This window comes from Nomascus leucogenys, chromosome 13 (assembly GCF_006542625.1).
Source record: "Nomascus leucogenys isolate Asia chromosome 13, Asia_NLE_v1, whole genome shotgun sequence".
NCBI classification, from domain to species: domain Eukaryota; kingdom Metazoa; phylum Chordata; class Mammalia; order Primates; family Hylobatidae; genus Nomascus; species Nomascus leucogenys.
The window spans coordinates 25,123,935-25,149,658 of NC_044393.1; the positions used below are offsets into that span (position 1 = coordinate 25,123,935).

Sequence of the window (25,724 nt, forward strand, 5' to 3'; positions counted from 1 at the left end):
CCCTACATTCCTCTAAAGCTCCCCATCTGTCTTCTTACTTTTGCAGCATAAAATCTCAGATGTGGCTGGCCATGGTGACTTGCACCTGTAATCCCAGCACTGTGGGAGGCCAAGGGAAGAGGATCACTTGAGCCCAGGAGTTTGAGACCAGCCTGGGCAACATAGTGAGACCATGTCTCTACAAAAAAATACAAAAGTTAACTGGGCATGGTGGTGCACCTAACTTTTAGTGCATGGCAGTGCTCATGGTGGTCCCAGCCACTGGGAAGGCTGAGGCAAGAGATCACTTAAGCCTAGGAGTTTGAGGCTGTAGTGAACTATGATCACACCACTGCACTCCAGCCTGGGTGACAGAGTAAGACTCTGTCTCAAAAAAAAAAAAGAAAAGAAAAAGAAACCCTTACACCAGTTGTCTATACCTGCTGTCTCCAGTTCCCTTCCAGCCCTCTTCAATCAGGCTAAAAACCCCACCGCTTTACCAAAACCTCTTGTCAGGTTCATCATGAGTTCCACAGAGCTAAATCCAACAGTCAATTTTCAGTCCTTATCTTTTTTATGTAAATGAAAAGTGGGTCATAAATGTGAGATGTTACCATTATTATTATTTAGCAACCAACAACCTTTTTAAATGGATGAATGCCTGCTGCTGTTCAGACGCCTCTCCCTCTCTTCCCCTCCTCTCCCCATCCCCATCCCTTTGTGAAGTTTCTCAAGAATAAGTGTGGAGCCTTCCATGTGTCCCTGCTCTGGTATCCAGGACCCGGGAGGCTACAAGAGAGCACCTTCTTTTTTTTTTTTGAGACAGAGTCTTCACCTGTCGCCCAGGCTGGAGTGCAATGGCATGGTCTCAGCTCACTGCAACCTCCACCTCCCGGGTTCAAATGATTCTCCTGCCTCAGCCTCCTGAGTAGCTGGGATTACAGGCTCATGCCACCACGCCTGGCTAATTTTCTGCATCTTTAGTAGGATGGGGTTTCACCACGTTGGCCAGGCTGGTCTCGAACTACTGACGTTGTGATCCGACACCCTTTTCATCCTCTTTCAAGAAAAACACCAACAAAGTTCTGTGTGGGACAAGGACCAAGGACTGTGGTCTGAGGCTGTGCAACCACATAGCTTCTCTGTGCCTCTAACGCTCGAGGTAAAAAATGAGAATGGCCGGGGCCTTAGCTGCTGTATTGCTGTCATAAGGTGAAGTACTTTATAGTATTGTACTTCCCCACAATAAGCACACGAGGGGAAAGAGTGGAATGGGGCAGGGGGAAGAGGACAGGACACGTCAGTTCACTCCAAGAATGGGACAGAGGAGAGGGGCACCCTTGTTACATATAAATGTCATGAGAGGCCAGGCGCGGTGGCTCACGCCTATAATCCCAGCACTTTGGGAGCTCGAGGGGGGAGGATCACTTGAGGTCAGGAGTTGGAGACCAGCCTGGCCAACATGGTGAAACTCTGTCTCGACTAAAAATACAAAAAATTAGCTGGATATCATGGCGAGTGCCTGTAATCTCAGCTACTCGGGAGGCTGAGGCAGAAATTGCTGGAACCCGGGAGACAGAGGTTGCAGTGAGCTGAGATCGCGCCACTGCACTCCAGCCTGGGTGAAAGAGTGAGGCTCCGTCTTAAAAAAATAAAAATAAATAAAAATAAATAAATATCAGGAAAAACTTTGAAAATGTATGGAATAAATATATGCTACTATATGGCCTCATGTTAATTTCAAAGAGATTATTCGACAGAATGAAGGTCATTCCCAACCACCCACCTTTTCTTGAATTCATCGGTTTCCACCATCTCCTAGTCTGAGGAGACATCTGCTCCAGGTCTGAGCCCCTAGAGCTCTCTCTATTTCAGGGTCCTCATGGGAAAGCCCTCTGTGGGAAAGCGGTGGGGTAAGGGGGAAGAGACTAGGAGCCCTCACCCACCCTCTATTCCAGGAACCTCCTCTTTGTGAATTCAAGTCAGCACTGTTCAAGTGAGCTCACAGCAATAATCACTCACACTAGCAGGTGTTATTAAAAGGAATTTAATAATTTTAATTAAAAACTCTTAACAGCGAATTCCGTCACAGGCCTTGGCAGCTGGAAGCAACTCCAGGGACATGTGCCCCCTTTGGGATGTGGCTGAGCCACGGTTTTGGACCCGAGGCCCACCGGTGCTGCGTGGCAAGGGGCTACCTGGAAGTTACCTCAATACGATATCAAAGATCCGCGAAGATTTTTTTTAAAAAAAGTTTTAAATATATTAGACTCTCTTGATTGCCATTTTTACACAAAGCTGCTGATACAGTATACAGAGTTTTAACTTTTTTTCACATAAAATACATTTTTTTAAGTGTTCTCTGTACATCAGTGGCTTCTGGTCTGGTGAATTATTGCGGAGGGCTGGGGGTCCGCAGACTTTTCCTGGGTGTGCAGAGCCAGGCCCCGCACAGTGGCACTTGCAATGCCCATGGGAAGCAGGCCCTCTGGCCAACAAGAGAGACCTGTCAGGGAGAGGGCTATAGCTTCTGGCACAGGGGGTCACTTTTGCAGAGTCATCCACTGACCATTGGACCCTTTGCTCTTATGTGCCCTGGGGCAGGGGAGACCATCCCCAAGTTACAAATAGCAAGAGTTAAATACAGCCTTTCTGGGCATCTTAAAAGGAGCACCCTTCTTGAAAGTACCCCAGTATCCTGCTCTAGGAGAGAGAGCAGGTAGGTGAGAGAGCTCAGGATGGGAAGGTATTCGACACCAACAACCACAATGGTCTCATGTTATCACAAAGCCAGCAAACCAGTGGGGCAGGACAGGGGACACACCCTTGTTAACTTTTCTAAGCCCCTTGGAAATGGATCAAACAGTGCAGAGCAGTTTTATTTATGCTGTATATTTGATGGAGAATTCTATCCTGAAGTCTTCAGTAGCCCTGAGCCTAGAGTTTATTTGGCTTCCCTAAGCTACTTGCCAGAAACTCACAGTCTGGTGATAACCGCCAACTTTCAATTGTTTGGGGCATATGATGGTTAGCCACGCAGCACCTGCTTTGGAAGTGGTCTCCTTTAATCTAATGAGGAGCTGCCACAGGACCTGGGTCTCAGCAGGAGCTAGGCATCTGGTTGACTTTGCCTGGTTACTCCCAGCTCCCGAATCCACCCCTGCCATGGAGGGAGGCAGATTCCCAAGGAAAGGCTTTGATGCTGAAGGAAGCAGCAACTTTTCCTCCCATTATCCATTAGTGGGGTGAGGGGACTATGTAATAAATGAGCCACCATGAGCAAGAAACAATGACTTTAAAAACCTGAGATGCATTTGGCAGCAAATTGCAGAACAGTCTTCTAGACACTGATCTCAAGCTGCTATTATAGAGTCCCCCAAAGATGCTGGCTGAAGGCAGCTATCACTGAAAGCTCCAGATGCACCCGGATGATGCCTGCCTGGAACACAAGATCCAGCATCTATACTTGGTGGCAAATGTTATCCAGGGGTGGCCATGACAGCTGTTCCCAGCTAAAGGAATTCAGACTGTAAGGATTCTAGGAGCTGAAAAGCAAAGGGTCGCTGGACCAAGATGCAGACACTTTGCGTCAGGTGACTTGAATGGGACTGCTGATGCCTGTGGTCCCCAAGGGGCAGAAACCACAAAGAACAGTTCTCCTGACTCTGTCTTATTCCTCCTTTATCCGCAGAACCTAACATAGAGGCTGGCATGTTGCAGCTACTCAGTAAATTACGTGAGTGAATTAATGAATGACCGCGGCTCATTCATTGGAGGTTGGTCTCCAACTTGTCTCTCAACACCCAGGAGACCTACAGGGAAAGCTCCCCAGGGACTTAAAGCCCCGAGAGGGGATGATTTATCCCTGGCTGAAAACATGAGCCAATGCTTGAGAGTCACCTGTGTGTGAAGTCAGCTCCTGTCAGGGAATCAGCTGGGATTCCCAGCCTTCTGGGTGGAGAGGAATAGCCCAGGAGGCAGGAGGCATGCGGAAAAGGAGGGAATGGCCTCAGGCGCTCAGTGGGTTGGGCAGTACGTGCCTTCAGTGTTTGGCCCCTGAGCAAAAAGATCGGAAAACCTGCACAGCTCTCTCCTGAGGAGCACGCAGCTTTCCTCAGAACTCCCTACCTTGTAGCTAAGGTCGGCTCACGAGGGATTTCAGCATCAGTCTGGGCTCATACTGTTTTACAGCCAATGGTATGTGTGTTTTGGATCATCCGGTCCTGTTCCAGCCGCAGCCTGAGATGTTGAAGAGCCCACCCCAAATGGCAGGGTCGTGGGAAGCATCTGTGCACCTGTCTTCAGCCTCCTGGGCCGCCTCCACCCCTACTCTAGAATACATCTGTCCTGGCATTGGGGTGGAGGTGGCCTGATGCCGAGAACCTCTCCCCTTCCAGCAGCCACCGAGGGCACAGTCACTCCCATGGGCCCTCTACTTTCTGGTCCAGCCAGCTGCCCTGCTCCTGGGAAAGCATCACTCAGGCTCCCTGAAGTCCAGCTCCCTCTCTGGGTTATGGGGCCATGGGGGCCACAGTAGGGGGCTGAGAATGACAAAGAGCAGATCCCACGACTAAAGTTGTGGCACAAGGCGGGGATGGTCTTCCAGCCCCAAGCCCCTAGCCCAGGTGCCCCTCAGGGAAATTTTCTCATAGACTGAGAAAGAAGAGGGTTAAAAAGAACCCAGATCTGTTCCCCAAATTCAAATCTGGAACTAGGAGACCCCTTCAGAGCTCTAAGGAGGTAGTTTAAGGACAAATAAAAGGCGCACAGAGCAGGGGACAACCTGCAGCTTGTCGGTTACACCAAAAGGTTCTGGCTGAGCCTGTGGGCAGTGCCCATGCCAATGGGCAACTCCAAAGGGGGTCCTGGGAGAATCAGCAGTGAGGGGAGAACAGCCATTCACAGTCCTCCCTCCCCAGCACCAGGAAAGCTGGGACTATGAAACTGCAGAGCTGGGCAAGGCCCAACTCCAGCCCTACCATGGCTCTCCTGAATGCAGGACAGGATATTGACAACGTGCACCCTGGATTTGCAGACTTGGGGCATCACCACTCCTGCAAGTGCAGGCTGGGAGCCACTGGGCAAGGCAGGAACTCAAAAGGGCTGACTGGCAAATCTGTCTCACCAAGCATCTCCAAAAAGGCAAAAGCTGGGCCTGGGATCCTGAGCACTGACTCCGCACACATGACTGATGGGGGTGGATGGGGGTGGGAGGTGGAGGCAGGCTGGCCCCTAATTGCGTGCTCTGACAGCTCAGTCTGAGGAGGGCTGGCTGAGATGGGCTGGGCTGAAACAGTCTGGATATTCACAAAGACCCCAGGGTGCTGGGCTCTGTCGCTGTTAACTAGCGACTGTTTTTTGTTTTTTTTTAAATTAACTGGCCTCTCTCCCTGGAAAAGCATTCCAATGGAAGCTCCTCCCTTAGCTTCATTTTCCCAGCACCAGCCAGTAAAACCCAGTGACCGTGATACGATCCACAAAAAGAAGTGAATTCAGTTACCTCCCTCCCTCTAGGAGTTTTACAGACTAAAGGAATTTTTTAAATCAGATACACTTTTGTAAATACTGGCCTTGTCCCCCTCCCACACCCTTCTGCCTTCGACACTTCCATCCAAGAGGAAAACATGATTTGGTTGATTCCAGGAATGAAATTGCCTGGTTTTCCCCCTCCACCCCTGGAAGGTCACACAGCTGGCTCCTGGCATGGGCAGAAGTATGGCTCTCAACAAGGCTGCGGGGAGCAGGTCTGTGTCTATCTCATCTACCCATGTAGATTCCTGGCTCCCTCTGAACACAGCGAGGACTTCTCGCCCCTGTCAGGTGTGGCTGGTGGCTCAGACCTTGGGATGACTCTGAGCAGGACTATGGGTCTCAGCTTAGCAGGTCCCCTCCCCTGCTAAAGCCATGATGGCAGTGGTAATGAGACTCTGAGTCTTAACTTCCATCCTTTTGGGAATACCCCACAAATTCTAAGCCCCCTTGCTTCCCCTGAGCCCAGGTATGTCATTCCTACACACAATGATTGAGCTTGTGTGTGCGTGTATATGTGTGTGTGTGTGTTAATGTGACATGCATGTACTGATCCGGAGAAGCCTTTATACCAAGAATAGAGCTGGGATCTCAAGCCCACTCTCCCAAGATCAGACAGCAGAGTGAGCCAGGAGGCCACGACAGGCCTTGTGTCAGATGGCAGACGATGCAGCAGGAAGCAGAACCACGGGACGTGGGACATGGGATGCTATGGGCAGCCAGGTGAGGGCTGGGGTCTGAGTTCCTCTGAAAAGCAGAGCCCACCTCTCCCCAGCTGCCCTCTGACACCTCCCCAGCCAAGGCTGTTGGGCTGGCCTGGATTCCAGGAGCCCCTCCCCAGGCATCTCCCTCCTCCATCACACGGAGACTAGGAGATACGGCAACAGCCATGCACCTTCTCCTCCATCTCCTCTATGGGGGCCTTGAACTTTAAGAGTGGGGGATCTCCGCTGGTGACCGTGTAATATACCGAGGTCCCATTGCTGCTGTATGGTGAAGTTCTGCCTCCGATCAAGGGGGCCTTGCCTTCACTGCTACTCTCGCCCGTCCTGGCCATGCTGCTGCCCAGGTGGGTGCTAAGGAAGGGGTGGCTGAGCAGCTTGGCTGCAGCCCGCTGCCGCTTCAGCTCCAGAAGCGTCTGAGGACTCTGTTCCTTGTAGCTGCTCCAGGGCGGGGTGGCGTCGGCCACGCCAGGGTTGCCATAGGCCATGCTGTAGTCGGGCACCTCATGCACCTTCCAGACATCCCCGTTGGCCAGTGCATACTGGTAGGCACTGACCGGAGCCCGGAGGCCGTTCTCAACAGGCATGTCCAGTTCACCTCGTGGGATCTTGGTAGGAAATTCGGAGAGTAGCACAGGCTTCTCCAGCCTGGGGTTCTGCGAGTGAGAAGGACAACATTACCAGCTGGCTGGAAGATCTGAACCTACTATCCACCTGTCTCTCTGCTGAGGGTATTATTCTTTGGACTTTTCCTCTATCTGTTTTATCTCCCTGGGTATTTGGGCCAGGTTTTTCCTTTGGGGAACCCCCAATCTATGAATTTTCGTAGAGTTGACTGACCTCTGGCCTTGCTCCAGGGCCTGGATCATGACCCAAGGCCTAGCCAGTCAACATATTTCACTACAGGGATTGGCCCAGGGATGAGTTCTTAACTGAAATTGCCTCAGTGAAGCGACCCTGGGATTTTTGCTAGAACAATTGGGAAAGAGAAGTTTCTGTAGGAACTGTGGGTAGTAAGAATGAAGTAAGCTGAGGGTTGGGGAGATATTATGTTGAAAGGTCTGCTTGCAAGTGAAGTTGGCATGAAGAAAGGCTAACAAAGACTGCATCCCAATGACACATTTGAAGCCCAGGATCCTTCCAGGCCCAGACTTTTCAGTTGCACAAGCCAATAAATTCCTTGTGTGTTAGTCTATTTGAGTTGGGTTTTTCAGTCACTTGTAATCCTTCCTCTGTATTTGAAGCATATCTCACAAAGATTCTTACCCAGGGATCCTGTACACCTAATAATCCTTGGATAACAAGAGTTTGAAAAGTAGCTGCTTCCTAAAAACTATAAACTAAAAAATAGATACATGCGACAACATTTAAAGCACAGCAAAAACTCACCATGAACAGGGAACAAGGTCAAAAGACACATGAAGAAACTAGGAAAATATTTTCAACATATATGACAGAAAAGAGGCTAATTTTCTAAAAGTATAAAGAGCTCTTAAAAGTCCTTTTTTTTTTTGAGACGGAGTCTTGCTCTGTCTCTCAGGCTGGAGTGCAGTGGCGCAATCTCCGCTCACCGCAGCCTCTGCCTCCCGGGTTCAAACAATTCTCCTGCTTCAGCCTCCCGAGTAGCTGGGATTACAGGCACACACCACCACACCCAGCTAATTTTTGTATTTTTGTAGAGATGGGGTTTCACCATGCTGGCCAGGCTGATCTTGAATTCCTGGCCTCAAGTGATCCACACTCCTCAGCTTCCCAAAGTGCTGAGATTGCAGGCATGAGCCACTGCGCCCAGCCAAAAGTCAATTTTTAAAGGCCTACCTACCTAATAAAAATAGTAGGCAGAGGATACTAATATGCAGCCCACAGCAAAATATATAGATATACATGGCATTGGAATAATATTCCTCCTCACTAATCGTTAATAATATAAAAATTAAAACAACAAAATATCACTTTTAGATATCACATTGACAAATACGTTTAAAGTGTGTTATTACTTGGTGTTGGCAGGGGTGTGGGGAAATAAGTGAGAATGTAAATTGCTACAGTCTCTTTGGTGGACAGTTTTGCATCATCCTTCAGTGATATTTTTTTCTTTTTTTCCTTTCTTCTCTCCCCAGCTCTTCAGTAAAAAATAAAAACAATAATAATGATAAAAACTTTTAGAAAGGATTGTATACTTTGCACCAGCAAGCCCATTTCACAGATTTTCTCTCTCATTAGTGCAAAGCCTGAAAGTCATCACTGGGCAAGGAGGAAATTGTGGCCAGTACTTCTACTGGCATGCTCTGTAGCTGGTAAAAAGAATGAAGGAAGTCTCCACGAGCTGGCAAGGAAAGATGTCCAAGATATGTATATATATATAATCTAGTTTATAATCTAGTTTTCTAACATATATATATAACATACATACATCTAACATATATGTTATGTATATATGGTAATATGTGATAAGGCAAAGAACACTTTCCATAGTAAGTTTCCATTTATGAATGTGTATTTCTTCGCTTTCTCCTTTTAGAGTCAGGGCCTCACTATGTTGCACAGGCTGGTCTTGAACTCCTGGTCTCAAGTGATCCTCCCACCTCAGCTTCCCAAAGCCCTGGGATTACAGGCATGAGCCACTGAGTCCAACCTTTTTTTGTTTTTAATGGCTCCTTCTGAACTATGCAGGCAGACTGATGCCATGTCATGGAGAGACCATTTCTTGGTGGTCCTAGTCTGTGCTTCTCAAACTTTAATGTGTATGTGAGTTGCCTAGGGATATTGTTAAAATCCATATTCTGATTCAATAAGTCTGGGTTGGGGCCTGCAATTCGGTACTTCTAAGAATTTCCTGCTGATGTTTAGAGTGGCAAAGATCTGAGACACTGATCCCATCTTGGATGCACATTGGCATCATCTAGACAGTTAAAAAAACATGTACAGGCCGAGCGTGGTGACTCACGCTTATAATCCCAGCACTTTGGGAGGCTGAGGTGGACAGATCACTTGAGGTCAGGAGTTCGAGACCTGCCTGGCCAACATGGTGAAACCTTGCCTCTACTAAAAGAAAAACACAAAAATTAGACAGGCGCGGTGACGCATGCCTCTAATCGCAACTACTCAGGAGGCTGAGGCAGGATAATTGTTTGAACCAGGAGGCAGAGGTTGCAGTGAGCCGAGATTGCACAACTGCACTCCAGCCTGGGCAACAGAGTGAGACTCCGTCTCAAAAAAAACCATATAGAACACCAATCTGAAAGCATCACATATTATATAATTCCAAGTATATAACATTTTGGAAAAGCAAGACCATGAAAACAGTAGAAGATCAGTGATTGCTAGAGTTTGGGGAGGAAGCGTAAGTAGAATACCAGGGCTGTTTAGTGGGACAGCCCTAGTCTCTTTTACCAGTTGTTCACAATCTCAACCGTCTAATATAATCACCTAAACCAAGTGGCGAGAGCATTCTGTGTGACACTATCATGACGGACACATGACATTATGCATTTGTCAAAACCCACAGGAGTTACAACACAAACAGCAAACCCGATGTAAACCATGGGCTTTAGTTCATAATAATGTATCAATATTGGCTCATCAGTGATAACATATGTACCACACTAATGCGAGTTGTTAATAACAGGGGAAACCAGGGTGGAGGGGGGTGTATATGGGAAATATCTGTACTTTCCACTCATTTTTCTAGAGTTCTAAAACTGCTCAAAAAAAAAATCTATTAGTTTAAAAAGAAAAAAATCCCTGCTGGGTGCAGTGGCTCATGCCTGTAATCCCAGCACTTTGGTAGGCTGAGGTGGGAGGATGGCTTCAGCCTAAGAGTTGGAGACCAGCCTGGGCAACATAGTGAGACCTCATCACTACAAAAATATTTAAAAATTAGCTGGGCATGGTGGTGCATGCCTGTGGCTCAGCTACGTGGGAGGCTGGGCAGGAGGATCACTTGAGCCCATGAGGGTGAGGCTGCAGTGAGCCATGTTTGCACCACTGCAGTCTAACCTGAGTGACAGAATGAGACCCTGTCTCAACAAAACAAAACAAAACAAAACAAAACCCACCTATATCCATCTCCAGTGTCAGAAATCAGAGCATTGAAGGAAGAGGAATTAACTCCAGCCTCAAGCATGTGGGTTAGATGAAAGAGGTTTTCTCATGATGCAGGGAACTTCTAAATGTATTTATCTGCCTAATGCTTAATGAGGTACAAGTTATGGGCTGAGTTCTATATAAATAAGAACACAATTGACCCTAGAACACCCTTTGCAGTAGGCGCCATCATCTTGGCAATGTTGAACTGAGGTACTGGAAAACAGGAAGGTTAAACAAAACCCCCACCTTTTGTGTTCTGGGGAATGGCTGACTGCACAGAATCACCCTTCCCCATAGGACTTCCAGAACGCTCAGATGACCCCTCCTTTTCCTAGGACAACCCAAACACAGTCCCCCAAATTCTCATTCTTTTTCTCTGAAATGATTAGCTAAACTGTCAATTTATCAACTGAAATTAAGGCTTGCTAAATGATTTTTTTTTTTTTTGAGATAGAGTCTCACTCTGTTGCCCAGGCTGGAGTGCAGTGGTGCAATCTTGGCTCACTGCAACCTCTGCCTCCCAGGTTCAAGTGATTCTCCTGCCTCAGCCTCCCAAGTAGCTGGCATTACAGGCACCTGCCACCACACCTGGCTATTTTAGGTAGCGACAGGGTTTCACCATGTTGGCCAGGCTGGTCTCGAACTCCTGACCTCAGATGATCCACCTGCCTGGGCCTCTCAAAGTGCTGAGACTACAGGCATGAGCCGCCACGTCCAGCGGTAAATGATTTAACCAAATTTTAGTTAAGCTGCTCCCCTCCCTACAGGGTCCTGGACTTTGACTCACCCTGAGGGTAAACAAGCACTTCAATGCAGAAAAACTCTCCTGAAGACCCTTCTGGAAATGGGCTGACCACGGGACACACATTCCTGGTCAACTGTCCAATTACACCACCTGCTCGTCCCACTCCCAACCCTCAGTCCTTGCAGCCTCTGTCTTCCTCCCTAGGAAACAAACTCCTTTCTCCCTGACCTCCGAGATCTTGCCAATTCTGTGGTCGAAGCATTCTACTTACTGCTGCAATCACTTCAAAAACCGTTTCTCTTTAGCTTTAAAACACAACGACATGGCCGGGCACAGTGGCTCCCGCCTGTAATCCCAGCACTTCGGGAGGTCGAGGCGGGTGGATCACGAGGTCAAGGGATTGAGACCATCCTGGACAGCATGGTGAAACCCCGTCTCTACTAAAAATACAAAAATTAGCTAGGCATGGTGGCGTGCACCTGTAGTTCCAGCTACTCAGGAGGCTAAGGCAGGAGAATCGCTTGAACCTGGGAGGCAGAGGTTGCAGTGAGCCAAGATTGAGCCACTGCACTCCAGCCTGGCGACAGAGCAAGACTCCATCTAAAAAAAAAAGCAATGACAAATATATACAATGCCGAGGTCCCAACTCCTGAGATTCTCATTTAGTCTGTCTGTACTGCTACTTAAACATCAGATTAAAAAACATGGGGCACGGTGACTCATGCCTGTAATCCCAGCACTCTGGGAGGCGAAGGCAGGCGGATCACTTAAGGTCAGGAGTTTGAGACCAGCCTGGCCAACATGGGGAAACCCCATCTCTACCAAAAAACACAAAAATTAGCCGGGCGTGGTGGCGGGTGCCTGTAGTCCCAGCTAATCAGGAGGCTGAGGTGGGAGAATTGCTTGAATCTGGGAGGCAGAGGCTATAGTGAACCAAGATTGCACCACTGCACTCCAGTCCAGCATGGGCAACAGAGTGAGACCCTGTTTCAGAGGAAAAAAACAAAAACAAAAACAAAAAACAGTGAACCAAAGTCAGCCTTGAAGGCTAACAGGGCACAGCCTTGGAAGAAATGTGATTTGGGGGTCAGGCTGAACAAATTATTCCTCAAATAAGTGGTTCTGAAATTCTTGTGTGCAGCAGTATTGCCACATCTGGGGTGGGTCCTGAGAATCTACATTTATTTATTTATTTATTTATTTATTTATTTATTTATTTAGAGACCAGGCCTCACTCTGTCACCCAGGCTGGAGTTCAGTGGTGCTATCATAGCTCACTGCAGCCTCGAATTCCTTGACTCAAGCAATCCTCCTGCCTCAGCCTCACAAGACCTAAGACTACAGGTACACACCACCACACCCAGCTAATTGTTTTTTTTTTTTTTTTTGGTGGGGGATAGAGATAGGGTCTTGCCATGTTATCCAGTAACTCCTAGGCACAGGAGATCCTCCCACCTCAGCCTCCCTCAGTTTTGGGATTACAGGATTTGTGAGCCACAGTGCCCAGCCAAAGTCTGCATTTCTAACAAGTTCCCAGGTGATGCTGATGTTGCCAGTCCAGGGACCATGCTTTGAGAATTCCCACTTTAACATGGTGAAAACCCATCTCTACTAAAACACAAAAATTAGCTGGGCATGGTGGCAGGTGCCTGTAATCTCAGCTACTCGGGAGGCTGAGACAGGAGAATCACTTGAACACGGGAGGCAGAGATTGCAGTGAGCCGAGATGGCGCCATTGCACTCCAGACTGGGCAACAAGAGTGAAACTCTGTATCAAAAAAAAAAAAAAAAAAAAAAAGACTGACTATACCAAGGGTTGGCAAGAAGCACTCTGCCATGGGAAAGCAGACAGGTACAAGGCACCTTGGAAAACTGCTTGGTAGTATCCACTAAAGCTAAACATATGCCTATCCGTGACTCCCACTGCTTTCCTGGGTATATTCCCAACACAAAATAGTGCTTATGTCCACCAAAAGACATGTACAAAAATGTTTATAGCAGCTTTATTCACAGGAGCCAGAAACAAGAAACCCAAATGTCCACCAAAAGGAGAATGAAGGCCAGGAGCAGTGGCTCATCCCTGTAATACCAACACTTTGGGAGGCCGAGGAGGGTGGATCGTTTGAGGTCAGGAATTCAAGACCAGCCTGGCCAATATGGTGAAACCCCGTCTCTACTAAAAATACAAAAATTAGCCGGGCATGGTGGCACGCACCTGTAATCCCAGCTACTCAGGAGGCTGAGGCAGGAGAATCGCTTGAACCTGGGAGGCAGAGGTTGTAGTGAGCCAAGAGCATGCCACTGCACTCTAGCTTGGGTGACAAAGCGACGCTCTGTCTCAATTAAAAAAAAAAAAGGAGCATGGATATGTAAATTTTAATATTCAAACAATCGAATTCTAGAAAGCAATAAAAAAGAATGAGGCAGCCGGGCGTGGTGGCTCACACCTGTAATCCCAGCACTTTGGGAGACTGAGGCGGGTGGATCACAAGGTCAGGAGATCGAGACCATCTGGCTAACATGGTGAAACCCCGTCTCTACTGAAAATACAAAAAATTAGCTGGGCGTGATGGCAGGCACCTATAGTCCCAGCTTCTAGGGAGGCTGAGGCAGGAGAATGGCGTGAATCTGGGAGGTGGAGGTTGCAGTGAGCCGAGATCGTGCCAATGCACTCCAGCCTGGGCAACAGAGTGAGACTCCATCTCAAAAAAAAAAGAAAAGAAAAGAAAACAAGAATGAGGCCAGGTGCAGTGGCTCGTGCCTATAATCCCAGCACTTTGGGAGACTGAGGCAAGAGGATCATTTGAGCCCAGGAGTTTGAGACCAGCCTGGGCAACATGGCAAGATCCCATCTCTAAAAAATTTTGTTTTGTTTTGTTTTGAGACAGAGTCTTTCTCTGTCCCCAGGCTGGAGTGCAGTGGCTCTATCTTGGCTCACTGCAACCTCTACCTCCCGGGTTCAAGTGATTCTCCTGCCTCAGCCTCCTGAGTAGCTGGGACTACAGGCGTGTGCCACCACGCCCAGCTAATTTTTGTATTTTTAGTAGAGATGGGGTTTCACCATGTGGCTAGGATGGTCTCGATCTCTTGACCTCGTGATCCACCCACCTCGGCCTCCCAAAGTGCTGGGATTAGAGGCATGAGCCACGGCACCTGACCAAAAAAAATTATTTTTAATTAGCCAGGCATGGTGGTGCATGCCTATAGTCCCAGCTACCCAAGGGGCTGAGGTGGAAGGATCGCTTGATCCCAAGAAGTCAAGGCTGCAGTGAGCTAGGATCACACCACTGCACTCCAGCCCAGGCAACAGAGTGAACTCCTGTCTCAAAAAAAAAAAAAAAAAAAAAAAAAAAGAACTACTGCTATATGCCACAACGTGGGTGACTCTCACAGATGTAAAAAAAGCCAGACACAAAAGAAACTACAGGGTCATTCATATGCATATACAAAATTAATCTTTAGAACTCAAAGTTAAGTAGTGACTACATTTGGAGTGGGGGAAAGGACGGAGAGAGAACATGGATGATGAAAAGGCTCTATGAATTCATCTAAGTGTGTACATTTGTAAAAGGTTGTTGAAAATCTCATTTAAGATTTGTCTACTTGGCCAGGCATGATGGCTCACACCTGTAAGCCCAGCACTTTGGGAGGTCCAAGTGGGTAAGGATTGCTTGAGGTCACAACTTCAACACCAGCCTGGCCAACATGGTGAAACCCCATCTCTACTAAAAATACAAAAATCCACCAGGTGTCATGGCGGGCACTAGTAATCCCAACTACTCAGGAGGCTGAGGCAAGAGGATCGCTTGAACCTGGGAGCAGAGGTTGCAGTGAGCTGAAATCACACCACTGCACTCCAGCCTGGGTAACGGAGTGAGGCTCCATATCACAAAAAAGTAAAAGAATAAAAAAAGATTTGTCTGCTTTACCATACTTAAGTTATACCACAATCACAAAGGAAAAATAAATAAAGCACAACTGGGAGACATCTGAAATGTGATTTGATATTGATCTACATCTCTTTTCTCACCAATCCTCAGACTAAGGGGCCAGGCAGAACAAAGCTTCCCTACGTGCCCTCTCCATCACCAGCTGGTGGCTTTGATGTGGCCTCCCCTTGGGCAGGCACCTTCACGCCTCCTGGTGAGACAGGCAGTAGGTGACCTCACTGTTCATGCTGGGAAGCAGGGTCCCTCTGAGACACATGGGCATGCTCAGTAGCTAATCAATTTCATCCCACCAAGGCTAAACTCTCTAGGCATGTTTTGATCTGTTCATGGTGTGGTGGAAGAACGAAAATGGCAGACCACCTCTGGTATAGTTAGCTTCTCCCTTGTTCTCAGCAATTCCACTCCAGCCCCAAACTTGTTCACTCCACTCAGCAAGAAAGCAGCCATGCTGAGTGAGTATGTTGGTTCTGGGTTAAGTAGTGGCCCTCAAAAATTCATGTCTACCTGGAATCTCTGAATGTGACTTTATCTGGAAATAGGTATTTGCAGGTGTAATAAATTAAATTAAGATTAGGTCATACTGGATTGGCATGGGCTCCAATCCAATGACTGGTGTCCTTATAAGAGGAAAAAACAGGCTAGGTACGGTGGCTCGAACCTGTAATCTCAGTACTTTGGGAAGCCAAGGTGGGAGGATTGCTTGAGGCTAAGTTTGAGTCTAGCCTGGGCAACACAGCAAGACCTCATCTCTACAAGAAATTTAAAAATTAGCCAGTCGTGATGGCCCCCGCCTATAGTCCCAGCTACTTGAGAGGCTGAGGTGGGAGGATAGCTTAAGCCCATGAGCTGGAGTCTTCAGTGATCTATAATCATGCCACTGCACTCCAGCCTGAGTGACACAGCAAGACCCTGTCTCAAAAAAAATCCAATAAAATAAAAACAAAAAAAGAAAACAGACACACACACACAAAGAAAAAGGTCATGTGGAGATAGAAGCAGAGACTAGAATCGTTGCTAGCAAGAGCCAAAGAACGCCTGAGCCACCAGAAGCTCGCAGAGGCATGGAACAGAATCCCCTTGAGAGCCCCCAGAGGGAACCAGTGCTGGTGTCATCTCGATTTTAGACTTCTGGCCTTCAGAACTGAGAGAGAATAAATTTCCACCATGTTAAGCCATCCAGTTTGTGATAATTTCTTAAAGCAGCCATCAGAAATGAATGTGTGTCCCCTAAGGAAAGCAGCTTAAAGCTTAAAGGACCATTGGCTGCTACAGGAGCAGGCTTCTCAGAGGTCCTAATAGGATCCTACTCCATTTTTCAAAAAGCATGTTCTGATAAACACAATTCTCAATATCTTGTTATATTTCCTGAAAAAGAAGTTGTAGCACCATCAGCTCCTGGGTGACTGCCCTACTGAAGCTCTCTTCTAGGAAGTCCACTGCTAGGTGTGCTGGAGCACAGCTAGGCGCATAGCGGACACACACCCCCTGTCAATTAGGAGACCCACCTGTGTGCCAAAGCACCCAGCTCAGTCTCTAACACGCTCCCTGATCACCTCCTTAACTACAGCAGCCACCACCATCAGACTGAATCTGCTGGTTTAACTACAGTAGCCATCACCATCAGACTGGATATGCTAGTTTAAGGGCAGTGCCTGGCTACTTCCCTCTGAAGGCTCTCAGTTGAAGGCAAGGCCAGGCTGGACCCTGTTCTCCTCCCATTGCAGTGACTGACACTAGGGCAGGGCGTGAGGCCACTCACAGGGTCCTTATTCTCTTGGTCTGTCCTGGTCTCCCTGATGTCCCCGTTGTAGGTGGAGGTCCGCTGATCCTCGGCTGCACTCCGCTGCTGCCACAGGATGGCCTCTCCCTCATACTCCTTCCTATACAGGTTGGTCCTGTCCGACAGGCTGGCTCGCCGCACCACCTTCCTGAGAGGACAAAGTGGGTGCTGGAGGCTGCACCCAGGCGCCATAGGCAGGAGCACGCACAGGGACCCCTGGCTGCCCTGCCCCGGACTCACCCACGGCTGCCTGCGCTGGATGTCCTCCGGCTCAAGGATGACTTGTGCCTCAGCTGTGACTTCATGATCACATCATGCTTGTGTTTTAGCTCCAGCAGCAGGACCTTGAACTCTTCCTCCTCGCACAGGTCTGAAGGGGCAGAGGAGTCTGTTGTGGGGGACGGGGCCAGGACCTGTGGCGCAAGAGGGTGCTCCAGACCAGAGGAGCTGCCACCCCAACCCACTGAAAACTCCAAGCATCTTTTGGGGCATGCAGGGAGGGAAGAAAACAATGCCAGCCAAAGTTCCTGGGCTGCAACCCAAACCTTAGAGGATTATAAGAATGGGAAACCCAGGTTCTGGGCACAGTCACAATTCCTAAGGTTCCCAGCTATGACCAAGGGATTCATGTTCCTCTTTGATAGTTTCCAAGAAGAGTCCTCAAGTCTTCACTGATATGAGAAGTAGTGAGGGAAACAAGAAGGTACCCCACATAGCCCAAGCAATAAATTATGCAAAGATGCTAAGAAAGCTACATACTCCCATCTATTCTACCTAACTCCTTCATCCATCTATCTACCTATTGCTGACTGAGCCATCTATTCATAGATTCATCCTTTACCCACTCATCCACTTATTCTTCTATCTATCCATTCATCCATCCACCCACCCACCCATCCATTCAACCAGACCTCATAATATCTACCCATCTACCCCTCTCATCCATCCATTCATCCATTTATCCATCTATCCATTCATCTGTCCATCCATCTGTCCATTCATCTACCATCCATTAATTAATCCATCTATCTATCTACACACCAATCCATCAATCTATACAACCATATATTTATCTATTTCTCCCTCTACCCATCAAAACATTGATAACTACCTATTTGTGCACACCAGCTGCTGTGCTGGACTTACCTATTGGCATCTCATCCATGGATGTCCTTGCACTGAGACTAGCTCCATGGGACACCAATAGCTCTGCCATCTGCATCTGAAACACAGGAAGAAGCTCATGTGTCCCCCTGCCCAGAGCTCAGAAAGCCTAGGAGGTAGAGAGAGTGCCCAAGGCCTCTTAGGATGTGACCCAAAGAATGGTGGGACAAAGTTGATTTCCAGGGAAGGCCTGCACACTAGATCCATGGGGGGAATCCAGACAGATGCAATGAGCTTAGCATCTCCTCCACATGCCTGGGCCACACCAAGAAGAAGGAGAAGAAAGAGTTGGCTGTAACTCTAGAGCTGGCAGGTATCTAAGGAGGGACTAGGTGTAAGTGACAATCAGAGTTTTGTATCTGGAAACAAATGGAGAAACTACTGGGAGCAAAAATGCTGGTAATTTTCTTATTTGGCAAATTTGCTTACCATCCTATTAGAATACAATTTGTCAGCCGGGCATGGTGGCATCCCAGCACTTTGGGAGGCTGAAGTGGGCAGATCACCTGAGGTCAGGAGTTTGAGACCAGCCTGGCCAACATGGTGAAACACCATCTCTACTAAAAATACAAAAAATTAGCTGGGCATGGTGGCATATGCCTGTAATCCCAGCTACTCAGGAGGCTGAGGCAGGAGAATTGCTTGAATCCAGGAGATGGAGGTTGCAGTGAGATGAGATTGCACCACTGTACTCCAGCCTGGGTGACAGAGCAAGACTCCGTCTCAAAAAAAAAAAAAAAAAAAAAAAAAAACCAACTTGTCTTGTCCAATGTTTTTTGCAAACTCCCTAGGCCTTTTCATATCTCACATATGAGCTATAGTTAACACCTTAAGCCTTAAAGTCTTATGTTCTTTGAAACCAATTGCCAGCCCAAAAAGCTTGGTGTCAGCAGGTTAGCCCTGTGCCGGCCTCCCACACAGCCCTGTGGGTAGAACTACCTGTCCCCAGAAGGCAGCTGCATGCAGGGGCTCCCAGCCATCCCAGTCCTTCACATCCACACGCACTCCATGGTCCAGGAGGAGCTCAGCTGCCCGCAGGTATCCATTGGCTCCAGCTATGTGCAGCTGGAGGAGAGGAAAGAAGTGAGCATTCCCCAGGGGATCAGCCCCACATTGAAGGTAGGCTAGCTCTCACTTTCACCCAAGTCCCACAGCATCCTTGGGGCCAGTAGAATGGAATAGAATGAGACGGAAATACCAGTCACATTGCAGAGGATTATTAAGTCTGAAATACGGACCTAGAAGGAAAGGTAGAGAGCTGAATTCTTCTCCCTTGTGGTTGGTCTTAGCATCCATGTGGTTAAGGCAACAGCATTTACTGAGCCCCTACTGTGCACTGAGCCCTGAAGGAGGGGTCTCTGAAGTTCAATATGGTGATTTTTAAATATGTCCACAAATTATTTGACACATCTTCCTTTAAAAGATGAAGCCCGACTGTTACCACCTTGAATGTGGGCCACACTGAGTGACTCACTTCTAACAAATAGGATATTGTGAAGTGGCAATGTGTGATTTCTGAGGCTAGGGCATAAAAGGCATTGCTGCTTCTACTTTGTGTTGTCTTGGATCAATTATTCTAGGAGGAGGCAGACACTATGTTGTGAGGACCCTCAAGAAGCCTCAAGGAGAGGTCCTAAGGAGGTGAGAAACTGAGGCTTCCTGCCAACAGCCAGCACTAACTTACCAGCCATGTGAGTGAGCTGCCTTGGAAGTGGATCCTCCAGTACCAGTCAAGCCTTCAGATGAGACTGCAGCCCCAGTAGTCTCAACAATTTTGCAACATCTTGGTTGCAATATCATGACAGCCACCAAGCCAGAGCCACCCAGTTAAGCTGTTCCTAACTCTCTGACCCAAAGAAACCATGTGAGACAATAAATATTTATTATTGTTTTAAGACGCTACATTGTGGGGTAGTTTGTTATGCAGCAATAGATAATACATCCAATAAGGGACTGTGATCCCATTCAAGGCCTTCAGTCATGGCCATTGCCTCGCAGACCTCACTCGTCATGCTTGCTCAATTTGCCCCCAAAATACAGCAATAGCTTAGCCCATAATGAACACTCAGTAAGGGATTCACATTCTTAGAGAGCCCTAAGTGATGTCCATGAGAATGAATGAAGGAGAGAGAAAGAAATAAGGCAAAAAGACATCAACTTTCCAGCCAAGATGAGAGATAGAAGTGAAAGTCCAAGGCAGCCAGCAGAAGACTAGCTGGGAGGAAGCCAGAGAACTTCAGGGGGCCTGAGGTCTTGGGGCCGGAGAGTCAGTGGGACAAAGAAGGCAGGGCCTCAGGAAGTGATCCTTCTGAACACAGCCCTGATGGTCAGATGCTACCTCATCCTGGGAGAAGGTTGCTTGAAGCTCTGTTTTTTTGTTTTTGTTTTTTTTTTCCAACTTGAAAAAGCAAGGGTATGATGTGAAAATTAGTATAATTATCTGATTTATAAATGTCTGATGCTTGCCAGTTGTAGAGAATGACACCTGCTGGCCAGTCGGACATTACAAACCTCACTACTTGGCTGGAAATGAAAAGGTATGAGTGGAATAGTGGCATTGTTAGTAAAAATAATGGTCATTGCTAACATCTATTGAGAATTTACAGACTGTGCTAAGCACTTTCACACAGAATCTCATTTAATGCTCCCAGCAACACTGTGAGGAAGACACTATGATCTCCGGTTTACTGGGAAGACCTGAGACCTAGTATATGCCCGGCCCATGGAGGTGGTGCCACCCTGAGGCCAGCCCCAGCCCAGGAAGACAAGATCCCTGTGTCTAGAGGACCCAGTGACAGCCCCAGTGGAGCTGCAATGAGGGTGGGTAATGCCCTAGTGCAGCCTGGCCTTGACTTCAGACAGAAATAGTCAGTCTTCCTACCTGACCCCATTCTTGAGTGCTAGGCTGAGCAGGTGATCCAAGCAGGGACCCAAGTAATAGAAATGGCCACAAAACAGATGGGAAAGCTCAGGAAGCAGGTGGGAGAAGCCCCCTTATCACACCTGGGCTGCCAGGTCAGGCCTGAGGGGCAGTGAGGATATCTGGTACTGCTGAGCCCTACCTAATGAGCTTGAGATCCCGAGACTGCTGAGTGTTTATGACCAGCATGGAACCTCAGCCAGGGACAGGGCACCAGCCCCCCAATCTGCCATAGCCATGCTCTGAATTTTGATTTACAGGCTGCAGAAGCAGACCTCCCCAATATTAGGCTGCAGTGTGCTCTGAGAGCCTATAGGAGTGGCCAGGGAGGTTTTCCTAAGTCACTGACACTTGAGCTGCAAGGGTGAGTGGAATTAACCAGGCAGATTTGAGAGAAAAGAAGGTCCCATTGTTCTCTATCTCCAGGGTCTAGTAAAGTATGTGGCACAGAGGAGGTGCTCATAACTGTGTGTTGACTGGATGGATGGATGGACGGATGGACGGATGGACAGACGGATGGACGGATGGATGGTTGGATGGACCAATGGATGAATGGATGACTGGGAGTGGTGGGCAGACTCTGAAGTCAGGGAACCCAAAGGAGAGGCTGTTGCAGTAATATCAGGGGAGCTGATGAGGCAAGGCAGTGGGGTGCTAGGGTGGGAGAGGTGACACTAAGGCAGCAGAATGGACAGTGGAAAGCAAGAAAGCATGGGTGAGTGTGTGAATGGTGACACCAGTCCTTAATGGAGGACATCATTAGAGGAGAGGGAAATAAGGAGCTCAAGATGGACACCTGAAGCCTGGGGTGAAGGAAGATCTTGGAGACAGAGCAGTTGGTGGACAGGTGGGAGCCAGGCCTCCCACCCAGGCTCCTAACTCCAAGCCCCACTTGAGAGTGGCTGGATTCTTTTTTGTTTGTTTGTTTATTAAAGACAAAGTCTTTCTGTCACCCAGGCTAGAGTGCATTGGTGCAATCACAGCTCAAACTCAAACTCCCGGGCTCAAGTGATCCTCCCACCTCAGCCTCCCAAGTAGCTGGGACTAGAGGTGTGAGCCACCAAGCCCAGCCCAGAGAGAGGCCAGGTTCTCAAAGAGGCTGAGCCCTGCTCTGCTAACCCTCCCTATCCAGGGGCAATCCCGGCCCAAAAGGATTCTTGAGGAGGTCCAAGGTCACAGGCCCCAAGGGTACAGGGTTGGTCTCCACCAGGTGCTGGCCCACTTTTGACCTAGCTGGTCTTGGTTTTGGTACTGGCCCATCTCCTCACCAGTGTGGCACCCTGGGCATCTATCCAGTCCAGGTCCTGGCCCGCTGCGATCATGCAGTGGATGTCCGCAATCATCTGCTGCTCAGGAGCTGCCCGCATCTCATTGATTTTCTCTTGGGTGATGCCTGCAGTGGGAAAGAGGGGATTTATTTAGCACCCTCAGGCCTACGACCCCAGAGGGAAGGGGAAGACAGATGAGGGAAGCATGGCTCTTGTTCCCTAGGGTACGCCAGTCAAGGGGGCATGCAGACATGCCCATAGATCATTGTCCTCAGGCCTGATGAGACACCATACATTGGCCCACAGAGCAAGGGCATTCCTGCCTGGCACCCATTAGGCACTGGATTCATGTCGGTCGCTTTGCATATGCTGTTCTTCTACCTGAAAGTCCCTACCATCCACCTACACACCTCCAACTGCTCAGATGGCTGCCTCTGCCTCGTTCTTTAGGTCCTGGACTGGATCATCTCCCAAGCTGGCCTCCGCTGACCGCCCTGTCTGACCAGGGTCTCTGTTAGTTTCCTTCATCTTAACCATGGTTGTGTCTGTAGCACCTGGCACAATGCTCAATCAATTTTAGTTGCAGAAGGACTGAATGAATGAATATATTACTTTCAAGCAGAGAGCTGAGTCAATTGAGGTAGGGGGCCCAGAGAGACATTGCATAGCCCGAATCCCATTCCTGTCTTAAAAGTGTGTTACTGACAGCTACAAATAGTATTTAAGGAGAGGATGACATGCTCCATAAAAAGATCCATTAGACCAAGCACTCTTCGATCAAATTCAGGAGAGGTCTACAAAAGGAGGAAATAAAATCACACGTTTCTTTTGACTAAGCTTTAAAAGAAATTGAGCATTCCCTACCATTAGAATGTAAGCAAAACCCATAGTAGTGTTAGCAGTGCCTGTGACTTTGTTACCAACAGATAGTATAGCTATTTTCATATCCTGTTATCTTATTGTTTAATAAATTAATGAAGTTTCTATCTAACACATTGAAAAATGTTTTGGTAGTTAAGCTTTAATACAATTGGCTTCCTTTATAATCCTATAATTTTATAACTGCATTTAAAAACATTATTCTGGCTGGGCGCTGGGGCTCACGCCTGTAATCCCAGCACTTTGGGAGGCTGAGGCAGGCGGATCACCTGAGGTCAGGAGTTTGAGACCAGCCTGGCCAACATGGTGAAACCCTGTCTCTACTAAAAATACAAAAATTAGCTGGGCATGATGGTGCATGCCTGTAATCCCAGCTACTTGGGAGGCCGAGGCAGGAGAGTCACTTGAACCTGGGAGACAGAGGTTGCAGTGAGCCAAGATTGTGCCATTGCACTCTAGCCTGGGGGACACAGTAAGACTCCATGTCAAAAAAATAAAAACATTATTCTGAGAAGGGGTCCATAGAGTCACCAGATTGGCACAAAAATGGTTAAGAACCTCTGCAGGAGATGAATAGGAAGAGCTGGGTGCAAGGAACAGGAGATTCAATCACAGTTACTGCGGCTCTGTGGGGTACACAAGGGCAGGGCTGGGGCAGGACTGCAGCTGCAGCTGAGGATCTGGGGATGTGACATATTTCCAAGGAGGTGGCGCTTCAGAGGCCTCTCTGTGGGGGTGCTGGGGGCACGCAGGTCTCTCATTGCTGCATTTATTTCCTCTCTGAACCTCATTTGTGAGTTGAGAACAGCCCACATCTTGTTTATCTGGGCCCCTGGCAGCCAGCATGGTGCCTGGCACAGAGCAGGCACCCTCCAGTGTTCTTGACTTTATTATTGTCCCACGTAGGAATATATCTTTACGGTGAACGTTTATTGAATCAAATTGTCACAGCTGATGAAGACAAGACAAGGCCAGCTGCGGCCACCCGCATGTGTGGGTGACACGAATGAGATCAATACCTCCCTTCTGCGCAGCACGTTTTCCAGGGTCCTCTCATGTCCTGCTCTTGATAATCACACAGATAAGGATACGAATGAGGACCCATCCTATTCACCGAGCGTGGCGCACGAGGCAGGCCCATGCGTAGCTAATCTGTTTGCCTGCATTGATTTAAGGGACGCTCTCCGCAACTCTGTGCTGTGCTCACTTCATAGCAGGCTGCCCTCCCTTACCCTGGTATGCCATGCAGGTCTCGATGACATCCAGGGTGGGTTCATCCTCGCAGAGGTCATATGGCATGTTCCCATCCGAGTTGACAGCAAGCAAGTCGGCCCCACTGCAGAGAAAGAGGCAGGGTGAGGGCCAAGTAGGTGTGGCTGGGGTTGGTCTAGCTGCCTCTGCCCTCTGGCCTCTCACCTGCAATCCTACTGTACAACCCGGCACTCAAAACCCCACCAAGGTGTACCCCAGCAAGATGATGCTTGGATCTGCCTGACACACAGCCCAAGAGCACGACGGCTTCAGGATCCCAGGGTCCCAGGTGGGAAGAGACCAAAGTCCCAGGACAGCTATCCCAGGAGACCTCCCTAAGCCTTTGACTCTGTTGAACCAGCAGGCAGGGACTTAGAGACAGATATAAAAGTCCTCCTGGTGACAATAACAAAAATCACATTAATGGCAGCAGCACTACTTAGCAGGCACTTGCTTAGAGCCAAGCCTGATCTAAGCCCCTTTTGCAGGCATCCTTTTATTTAACCCTCATAATAGCTCAGGTTAATACTGTTGGCCCCATCTCACGCAAGGGGAAACAAAGACTCAGACATGACCGGGCACAGTGACTCAAGCCTGTAATCCCAGCATTTTGGGAGGCTGAGGCGGGCGGATCACCTGAGGTCAGGAGTTTGAGACCAGCCTAGCCGACATAGAAACGCTGTCACTACTAAAAATACAAAAATTAGCGGGGCGTGGTGTGGGAGCCTATAATCCCAGCTATTCGGGAGGCTGAGGCATGAGAATTGCTTGAAACCGGGAGGCGGAGGTTGCAGTGAACCAAGATCACGCCACTGCATTCCAGCCTGGGTGATAGAGCAAGACTACAGCAAGTTTTTTGTTTTTTTTCTTAAAAAAAGACTCAGACAGGTTCGGTCACTTGTCTAAGGTCACACAGCTTGGATACACTAGAGTCCAGACTCAAACCCAGGTCCCTCAAATTAGTTCTTTTTACTTCTCCATGTTCTATTTCATTTTTTGCCCATATGCAGAAACACCCTCAGTTATATTCCACCTCCTCCAAGTCCCTACTCAAAAGGCTGATAGGACATAGGTAGAAGAACGGAGACTTGGGACTCCCTGGAAGAATTTGCCCTTTGGGCCAGTGGTTCCTAAGAATGGCCCTGGATGCCCTGTGGCAGAATTACCTGGGGACCATGGGAATAAAATACAGCATCTTGGGTGGGCTTCACTCCAGCCCTCCTGAAAGAGTCCTTGGGGTAGGGCATGGGAATCTGTGTTTTAAACCCATGCCCCAGGTGATTGCAATACCGATCAGCTTTGGGACCCACTGACCCAGGCTGGCACCACTTTCCTTGTCCTCTTGGCACCATCACTGATCAGGCTGTGGCCACCTGATGCTCCTAGCAGAATTAGCCATACTCAGGTTCCCATTAGAGATGTAGGCATGGGCCACCATCCAGTCCTTT

The 25,724-nt window shown here is 48.4% G+C and overlaps 1 protein-coding gene across 1 annotated transcript in view; it reads right to left on the reverse strand.

Moving 5' to 3' along the window:
* Positions 1-2,010: 2,010 nt before the first annotated feature.
* The window catches only part of PPP1R16B (protein phosphatase 1 regulatory subunit 16B), a 117,735-nt gene continuing 94,021 nt past the window's right edge, over positions 2,011-25,724 (reverse strand). The window contains exons 5-11 of the mRNA XM_030825432.1: positions 24,258-24,361; positions 22,147-22,271; positions 18,898-19,023; positions 17,941-18,016; positions 17,035-17,164; positions 16,774-16,942; positions 2,011-6,886 (exon numbers count right to left, since the gene is read on the reverse strand). Of these exons, the coding sequence (XP_030681292.1) occupies positions 6,377-6,886; positions 16,774-16,942; positions 17,035-17,164; positions 17,941-18,016; positions 18,898-19,023; positions 22,147-22,271; positions 24,258-24,361 (1,240 nt within the window). The 3' untranslated portion in view covers positions 2,011-6,376. The remainder of the gene's footprint in view (positions 6,887-16,773; positions 16,943-17,034; positions 17,165-17,940; positions 18,017-18,897; positions 19,024-22,146; positions 22,272-24,257; positions 24,362-25,724) is intronic.